The sequence below is a fragment of the Myiozetetes cayanensis genome, unplaced genomic scaffold (assembly GCF_022539395.1).
Source record: "Myiozetetes cayanensis isolate MyiCay16 unplaced genomic scaffold, myiCay2020 scf426, whole genome shotgun sequence".
NCBI lineage: Eukaryota > Metazoa > Chordata > Aves > Passeriformes > Tyrannidae > Myiozetetes > Myiozetetes cayanensis.
The window spans coordinates 1-9,195 of NW_026087661.1; the positions used below are offsets into that span (position 1 = coordinate 1).

At 52.1% G+C, this 9,195-nt stretch overlaps 1 protein-coding gene across 1 annotated transcript; it reads left to right on the plus strand.

Moving 5' to 3' along the window:
* Positions 1 to 5,515: 5,515 nt before the first annotated feature.
* On the plus strand, positions 5,516 to 6,581 carry LOC126648020 (zinc finger protein 239-like; the record flags this gene model as incomplete). Its single annotated transcript, XM_050330669.1, has 1 exon — positions 5,516 to 6,581. A coding segment is annotated over one exon (930 nt), but the record flags the coding sequence as incomplete, so codon positions are not given.
* Between the last annotated feature and the right edge of the window lie 2,614 nt (positions 6,582 to 9,195).

Consider the following 9,195-nt stretch of genomic DNA (forward strand, 5'->3'; position numbering starts at 1 on the left):
CAGAGTGACCACCGACAAGAAGGGCAGAGATAACCTTGGATCATGGCTGGAAGGAAAACGCTCACCTTGTTTGTCTGCCCTCTGGTTCCGATAGCCTCAAAACACGCCTGCATCCCACCTCAAAAGAAAGAGCAAAACCACGCTCACAAAATGACCACTGAGAAGAAGGGTCAGAGATAACTTTGGATACAGGTTGGTTGGAAAATGCTGACCTTGTTCGTCTGCATTCTGGTGCCGATAGCCCAAACCAGTGCTTGCATCCCACCTCGAAAGAAAGAACAAAAAGAGGCTCACACAATGACCTCTGACAAAAAGATCCTCTAAGATCTCTGGCTGGGTTTGGCCTGTCCTGGAGAGCCTCAGGTCTGGTTGGGCTGCCCCAGGCAGACGCTGGAGGAAGAAGAGCCCAGGCCTCCTGTGTCTGCTGTCCCTGGGGCTCAGCCTGTGCCCCATTCCCGCCCAAGGGCTGAGCCCACCTTTGCCTCGGGGCCTTGGGCAAAGGGCTGGCGAGGGAGAGGCCCAGGAGCCTTGGGGCCTGCCCAGCTTTCCTCCTCCCTGGGGGCTCCCAGTCCTCTCCTGACACCCTGTTGGCCTCAGGACTTGCCGACTTTGGGCTCACGGCCCGCTGGCACCATCCCACCGGTCTGACCCCCCTCCTTGCCCTCTCTAAAGCCACTCCTGACTTTTATCAAGGCACCATCTAAGGAAAACCCTGGTTATCAGAAATGGCACCTGTGGGACGGCTGCAAGGCTCGAGTCTGCCAGGCAAGAGCAGGAGCACAGAGAGCCTGAGGAGCCAGGAGATGCTCTGGTTGGGCATTGTGCTGCTGTGGGACGAGCTGACCCCTCTGCACAGTCTGTGCCATTCCTGACAGCCAAGTTCTGCCCGGGCTCTGTGCACGGGGACGGAGCGCTGACAGTTTTCAGCCCCCGCGCTGTTCCACAAAGGCTGGGATGGCACAAGGCCCTTGCCTGGCACCCAGGAGATGGGCAAGGCAAGGCAAGGACGGAGCCTCTGAGCCACCAGCACGCTGTCCCAAAGGCTGGGATGGCACAGAAGCCCAGAATCCATGAGGTTGGCAGAGACTTCTGAGGTCAACCGGCGTCCAGCCTACGACCCATCCCCGGCACGTCAAGCAGACCACGGCACTGAGTGCCATGTCCAGTCTTTCCTTAAACACCTCCATGGACAGTGACTCCACCACCTGCCTGGGCAGCCCATGTCAATACCTAATCCCTGTTTCTGCCCCAAAATTCCTGCTCCTGTCCCTGACAAACACCCCCTGACAGGCAGGTCCTCATGTCCTCTGTATACTTTTGTGTACATCTGGTGTGTGTGATGGGTCAAAGAGGGGATCCCATGAGCAAATAAGTCAGGGTTGTCTGGCATTATATTCCTAAAGGTTCTCATTCCAGGTTTAAATTCACCTTTGTTTGATCCAATAGATGAGTGAGGGGATTCAGTTTGAGGTAAGATGGTTACATTTACTTTTGATTCCATATTTTCACAAACCCTGTGACCAGTTCCCAGGAGAGGTTCCTTTAATTTTCACTTCTAACAGTCTGTTCTGCTGAGCACATGGACAGGGTAAATAACCACACAAACAGAACTAACAGATGATAACCACAGTTACCAGTGAACTGAACCAGAGTCCGAACTTGAGGTTTTCAATCCCAGTTGTGAATCCTTTTCTCCGTTGGACAGCTACCTGTAAAAGAACAGAAAAAGGTCTGTCCAGCCCCTTTAGGGCCAACATTAAAATGTAGGAACAATCCCCCAAGAGTTTATTTTGTGTTCTTTGCCATGAGTGTCTTTTTCTTTCCAGGTGTCCCTTTCCAAGGGAGGACCATTGGTACAGCTCCTACAGAAGGCAGCGCCACCAATACAGGCTGGCCAGGAAGGGGAGAGGGGTTTTGATCACCCTCAGGCCTCAGTGCCCCCTTTGAACACAGCAAAAGAATCCCTGTAAACATATACAGAGTCAGAGGGTTCAGCTTCCTGGTTAAATCCCCTCCAAACTGCTCCTGATTCTCCTGCCTGTGCCCTGCCTTCTCCTCGGGGACTGTTTTGTCTCCTGGATGTCCCTGTAAAACCACAGCACGATATTTCCAAACTGCCCCTTCCCGCTCAGCTGAGGCATCAGGAAACCCCCCATCCTGCAATTGCTCTGAGTGTGGGGGTGCCCCTTGAACCACAGAAGGGGGAGAATCAGTTGTGCTATTTACAGTCACCTCATCTTGCCAGGGAGGATTTTTGTGAGCTCCTTCTCTTCCCTGAAAGATGGTGCAATAATGTTCAATTTGAGCCTTCCATTTCCCAACAGGAGCTGGCTGGGCCACCCCCTCAGGGGGTGGGGTTCCTGTCAGAACAGGCTGATGGCCTGAAAAGGTCCCCTTAAAATCAGACACTGATGAGGGACAATTTTTTCTGCTTCCCATAAATAAGCCCTTTTCCCAGGGAGAATATCGTTTTTGGGCATCTTTGACACTGCATGAATAAAATCCCACAGGCCTGGTGGGGAAGAGGACGGTCGTGCCCCAGTGTGGATGTGCTGGTGTTGGATCATGTTGGAGCTCCAGCTTAAGCCTCATAACAGTGCAGGCCTCATAGAGCCCAAACACCTCATAAAAGAGCTCTCAGCATAAAAGCTCTGTCTTCATAACACCCTTACCTGTCATAATGGTGCTGTCCTCATAAGCCCATAAACCTCACAAGAGGTTCTCCTCACAAAGTCTCTCTCCTCATAAACCCCATCCCTCTTACAATGCGGCAGCCTCAGAAGGTCTCTCTGCTCATAGAACCCATCCACCCAAGAATGGTGCAGCCTCATAAAGGGACTGTCCTCATAACCCTCACACACCTCACAACAGTGCAGGCCTCATAAGGCCCCTGTCCTTATAAGGCCCATAAACCTCTTCACGGGGCTGTCATCATAAAGGAGATGTTCTCATAAATGCCATAAACCTCATAAAGGCTCTGTCCTCGTAAAACCTGTGCACCTCAGAGGGGCAAACATCATAAAGGCTCTGCCTTCATAAACACCATAAATGTCATAAAAGCTCTGTCCTCATAAAGCCCATACACCTCATGATAGAGCTGTCATCATAAAAGATCTCTCTGTATAAAGCCCATGCAGGTCATAATGGTTCTGTCCTCAGAAAGCTCATACACCTCATAAAAGGCTCTCCTCATAAAGGTCACGTCTTCAAAAACCCCATAAACGTTGTTCCCTAAAAGGTTGCAGAGGAAAAAGACTTCAGGCCCAACTGGGTAGGAGGTCAGACAAGCAGCAAAGGTTTCCATGAGCCTCCAGGCTCCAGGAATACAAACCCACACCCATCCCTTCCAACGCAGGGGTTACAGTTTTTATAATGATTTCCACCTAATGCCCGTCCCGTCCCCGCCCCGGTTCTGCCCCGCTCTGCCCCAGGAACGCCCGTGGGGAATAGAGTCTGGGGGAGTTTGGAGCTTTGAGCCGCTGCAACTACAACTCCCGGCGTGCCCCGCGCGGAAAAGGGGGCGAGGTCTCTGCCGGCGGTGCGCGCGCACAGCCCCGCGGTGGCTGCCGGGAAAGCGATGGCGGCGGCAGCGGGATCTGCTCCGACTCTGTGAGAGCTGGCGGGGGCTGCGGCGGGGCTGGGGATGCGCTCGGGGGCTGCGGGGAGCGCGGCTGTGGGCGGGAAGGCTGGAGGGCTCGGCAGAGTGGAGAGGAGGGGCTCGGGGGTTCCCGAGGAGGGTTTGAGGTCCGTGAGGGGCTGTCGGGGGGTCGTGGAGGGGATTTGGTGTCCTGAGGGCGCTCAGAGGGGAGGGTGAAGGTGCCTGAAGGGGTTTAGGGGGTCCCTGAAAGGGCTGGGGCCATGGAACCCCCTCAGGAGAGAGATTTAAACGCCATGGCTGCACTGCGCAGGCGGCGGTGGAGTCCCCATGAGCAAACTACAACTCCCATTAGGCCAGCGCGGCGCCGCCATTGCCGCTGGTGCCGCAGCGCCCCCTGCCGGCTGGGCGGACTGACTGCAGGAAAAGCGGGTCCTGAAGCCCCCCCCGAACCCCAGAGACCCCCAACACTCAGCGCACAGAGACGCCACAGGGAGGGGATCCCGGGTGGTCCCCTAAAGCCCAGCAGTGGGGTTCAAGGGGTCTCCAAGCCCTCAGGGGAGGAGTCCTAGCAGTACCACCCAAAGTCTTGTGAGGGAGATGAACCACATGTGGGTAAGGGGATCCCAGTGCCCCCAGTATAGCCCAGTGACCTCCCAGTGGCTCTCAGTATGGTCCAGTAAACCCCCCAGTGACCACCCAGTGTTTCCCAGTGACCTCCCTCAGTTCTGGGGGTTCATCCCCCTTTCTTCATCATCGGGGCTGGGGTCTCTGCAGTCTTCCTCAGTGTGACCCCTCTAACTTTCGATTGTCTTTGCCCCAGTCACTGAAGCTTGGAGAGAGCCTTGGCTTTAGGCCTATTTCTCCTATTCAAATGTCTATCCTTGGCTGACTTTACCTTAATTTCTGGCCTGCAGACCCATTGGATAATGTTTCTAACCTTCTTTAGATTATAAGGCCCAAGGAACGGAACAGAACAAATTTTTCTTTAGCAATTTAGGCAAAGCAGGTATGGGGGGGCTTTTCTCAGCTGAGCAAGATATTTCAGGTAATTCTTTAGGCCTTGCTCTCCTTTCAAGGGGGAATGTCTGGGAAGGCGGCACCCCAAAGGTGAGAGTCAGACGAGAAGGGACCCTTGGGACCACCAGCACTCCCAACATCCCTAAGTGGGACCCCCAACATCCCAGACAGTGGAGAAACTCTGAACCCCAGAGGGGGCAGACCAGAGAGGGGGAACTCCTGGAAGAGAAATTTTTGGGCTCATCTTCATAATTTGGAGTCTATTTCAGCTGAATCTCAACTTTTTGCAATTTTGGGGGCGCGTGTCTTCTTGCTATTTCTGAGGTGTTTTGCCTAAATCTTGGTGGTTTGGGTTTTTTCTGGGCTGAATCTTGGTGTTTTAGAGGTCCCCCAGAACCCTGAAGTTGAGAGATGGGGGAGCCTTGGGTTCCTGGGAGCACCAACAGCCTGGAGAGGGCAGGAACCCTGTAGAGGGGAGACCCCAAATACACACGGGACTCCCAGCAACCCGAACAGGGGGGACCTCCAGAATCCCAAAGTGGAGAGACCAGAGAGAAGAAGCTCCTGGCTGGGGTTATTTGGGCTGAATCTTGGTGTTTTGGAGGTTTTTATGGTCCCAGGATGCCTGGTGAGTTCTAGAGATGGACTTGGGCAGGAGGAACCCCCAAGCCAATGCACTCAGCCCTTGTTTCCCCCCACCACGATTTGTCGTTCCCAAAGCTTGGGCAGATGGAGGAGGCTGCGAGGATGAGGAAATGCCGCGAGCCCCCAGGCAGGTGAGGAGGAAGTCAGTGCCCCTTTGGCCCTGTCTTGTGGTGCATGTGGGGACCAAATTTGGGGGGGATGTGCTTGACCTTCCCTCTGGGCTGGAGGCAAATCCCCTGCCTGTTCTTCCTTCCTGCCCCAGGCCCCGAGCTGAGGACGGAGAGCACGGAGGACAAATCCCCCCGGCAGAGCCTGGTGGGAGAGGCCGTTTTGAAGGGCTCCCCGGCGCAGGAAGGCAGCGGGGAGGAAAAGGCCTGGAGATGCCCCCAGAGGAGGGGCTGCAAAGCCAGCCCAGGGAGCTCTGAGGAGGAAAGACCCGTCCTGTGCCGGGAAGGCAGCCGGAGCTTGAGCCGGAGCTCCGAGCTGGTGGTCCCTGAGCAGCCTCCCAGCAGGGAGAAGCCCTTCAGGTGCTTGGAATGTGGGAAGAGCTTCAGGGTGAGCACCCAGCTCCTCAGCCACCTGCACATCCACACTGGGGAACGACCCTACACGTGTGGGGAATGTGGGAAGAGCTTCACTCAGAACTCCACCCTCATCCACCACAAGCACATCCACACTGGGGAACGACCCTACACGTGTAGGGAATGTGGGAAGAGCTTCAGGAAGAGGTCCATTCTCCTCAGCCACCAGCACATCCACACTGGGGAACGGCCCTACGTGTGTAGAGAATGTGGGAAGCGCTTCTCCAAGAGCTCCAACCTCCACAGCCACCAGCGCATCCACTCCGAGGAACGGCCCTACACGTGTAGGGAATGTGGGAAGAGCTTCAAGCATAAATGTGCCCTGACTCAACACCAGCATTTCCACACTAAGGAAAGGCCCTACACATGTGGGGAATGTGGGAAGAAGTTTAAGACCAGCTCAACTCTCCTCAGGCATGAGCGGATACACACAGATGAGAGGCCCTTCCGCTGCACCGACTGCGGGAAGGGCTTCAAGCAGAACTCCCACCTCGTCACCCACCGGCGCATCCACACCGGGGAGAGGCCCTACAAGTGTGGGGAGTGTGGGAAGAGCTTCAGCCAAAGCTCCCACTTGACCTCCCACCAACGGACCCACCAGTAAGGGAAGCCCTATGAATGCCCCAACTGCGGGAAGAGCTTCGGCCGCTGCTCCCACCCCGAATGACCCCCCTGATGGTGAGGCAACCCCTGGAGTCCAGTGACTGTCAGTCCATCCATTTCCAGCAGAAAGGACCGGTCCCCTTTGCCAGGGGCAGGTTGTACCAGTAGAACCTTTCCTGGGGGATGTGTGGAGATTCCTGCCTTGACTGGGACCCCCAGGGTCACTGCTGGAGGTTGAGAGCAGAGATCTCCCCACAAGTGTTGGTCTGGGGGAGTTCCATCCATTTTTAATTAATAATTTCTGGTTTTATGCCAGCTTGAGTAGAATTGCTTCCACAATTACTTTAGTGTAGAACACTGTCCTATCTTATCCTGTTCTACTGGTAGTTTTAGTGTTTCTATTGTGCAGTGAATAATTCTGATGAAGATCTTTTGTCTGATCATTTGTTACCCTAAATAATTCATTTCTATCAATAGATTGGACTTGTCATCATTAAAACCCTGGGGGACAAAAGTGGTTCAGTCCCACCTCTGTAATTCCTCTAAACTGAACCTGTTGGCATAACCCAAGGCTAAGATTGGATCCAGCAGCCCCAGCACCCCACAGTCAGTTGGGAGCTCAGGGGGGCCACCCCCTTTTCCAGCCTCCTTGTACCCAAAGACCCCCATGGGACCGCCGGATCCACCAGACCACCCCCCTTTTCCACCTTTCTCCCTGTTCCTCCCACTTTTCCATGGTCCCTCGTTATAGTCTGCCTTAATATTGCAGATGGAGCTTCAGATTCGAATATTCCCTTGAGCAAAATTAAACCTCACACAAGTTTTCTGTTGATACCAAAACTTGATTTTATTAATTGCTAAGAGGTGCAAAAAGAACGAGGAAAAAATAAGAAAACGTTGGAAAACTCTTACGATTACGTCTGAAAGCAGAGAGAAGATACCACCATGCCACCTTTCCCCTGAGCTGGTCTGTGTGTGTGGGTGAGTAGCAGTTTCTGCCCCTTTTTTTTTCTGTCTCTGCAGCTTTTGGATGTTGTCTCTGTAGCTGCAGGGGGTCTGACAGCTTTAGTTCTCTGCAATGCACCATGTGTGGTTTCACCACTCACACCCCTGTCCCAGGCCATGCAGGATCTCAGCTCAGCCGAAGCTTTGGGCCCTCAGAAATATGGTCAGGGTAGAAGGATAAGGTAGAACTCCCACATGTGGCACGGTGGTCTCAGCTCTCTCCAGGCCGGCACAGTTCCAGTCTCTGGTGGCAGGCAGGCAGCACGCGGTGGCGGAGAAAAGGTGAGGGGATGTGGGCAGAGATTCTCGGCTACAGTCACCAGTTCTTGTCCCTTTCTTCTCCCTGATTTTCCAAAATTCGTCCTCAGCTTTTATAGTGTTCAAAGGAGGTTGAACGTGGTTTCTTGGCACGTAGCCAGTTCAGATGTTGGAAGAAATATGATAACCATAAACAATGGCAGGTTCTTTTGGCAGGAAAAGTGCTGTAGGAAGTCCTGGTGAGAACTTCTGGCAGAGAGCTGACAGAGAATGTTTGGTAGGAAGTTTTTGACAGGCAGAAACAATTGAGAAACAATTTTTGGCATTTCTGTATTATCTGTGTGTTACAGGTGGTTACCATGGTAAGTGACGACAGGGAATGCGTAATGGTTCCCATGGTAACCGATCATAGTGATGGGAATGTATGATGGTTGCCATGATAACCGTCCATAGCAATTGGAATGCATAATGGTTGCCATGGTAACTGACTGTAGCAATGGGATAATATGATGGTTTCCATGGTAACCGGAGTATCAATGAGAATTCATAATGGTTTGCATGGAACTGAGGTATCAATGGGACTGCATAATGGTTGCCATGGTAATCGACTGTAACAATGAGAATACATAAGAGTTGCCATGGTAAGCGACAAAACAATGGGAATGCAGAATGGTTGCCATGGTAACCACATGTATCAATGAGAATGCATAATGGTTGCCATGGAAACTGATGTCACAGTGTGAATGAATAATGGTTACCATGGTAACTGCTTGTAACAATGAGAATGCATAGTGGTTGCCACAGTAACTGATGGAACAATGAAAATCCATAATGGTTACCATGGTAACCGCTTTTAAGAATGAGGCTACCTAATGGTTGTCATGGTAACCAGGATAACGATGAGAATTCATAATAGTTGCCATGGTAACCTAGGTAACAATAGGAATGCACACTGGTTGCTATGGTAACCGACATAATGATTTGAATGCATAATGATCCCATGGTTACTGACGTAACAATGCTAATGTATAATAGTTGCCGTGGTAATCGACCTAAACAATGAGACTGCATAATGGTGTCCATGGTAACTGACATAATAATGATTATACATATTGTTTTCCATGGTAATGACATAACAATGAGAACGCATAATGGTTGCCATGGTAACGACCATAACAATTCGAGTGCTTAATGGTTGCCATGGTAACTGATGTCACAATGAGAATTCATAATGGTTGCCATGGTAACCGACGTAACCATGAGAATGCATAAATGTTTCCGTGGTAACCACTTTTAACAATGAGAATGCACAATGGTTGCCATGGTAACCAAACCTAACAATGAGACTGCGTAATGGTTTCCATAGTAATCGAGGTAACAATGAAAATGCATAATGGTTGCTATGGTAACCTAGGTAACAATGGGAATGCACTATGGTTGCCATGGTAACCAATGTAGCAATTCGAATGCATAATGGTTGTCATGGTT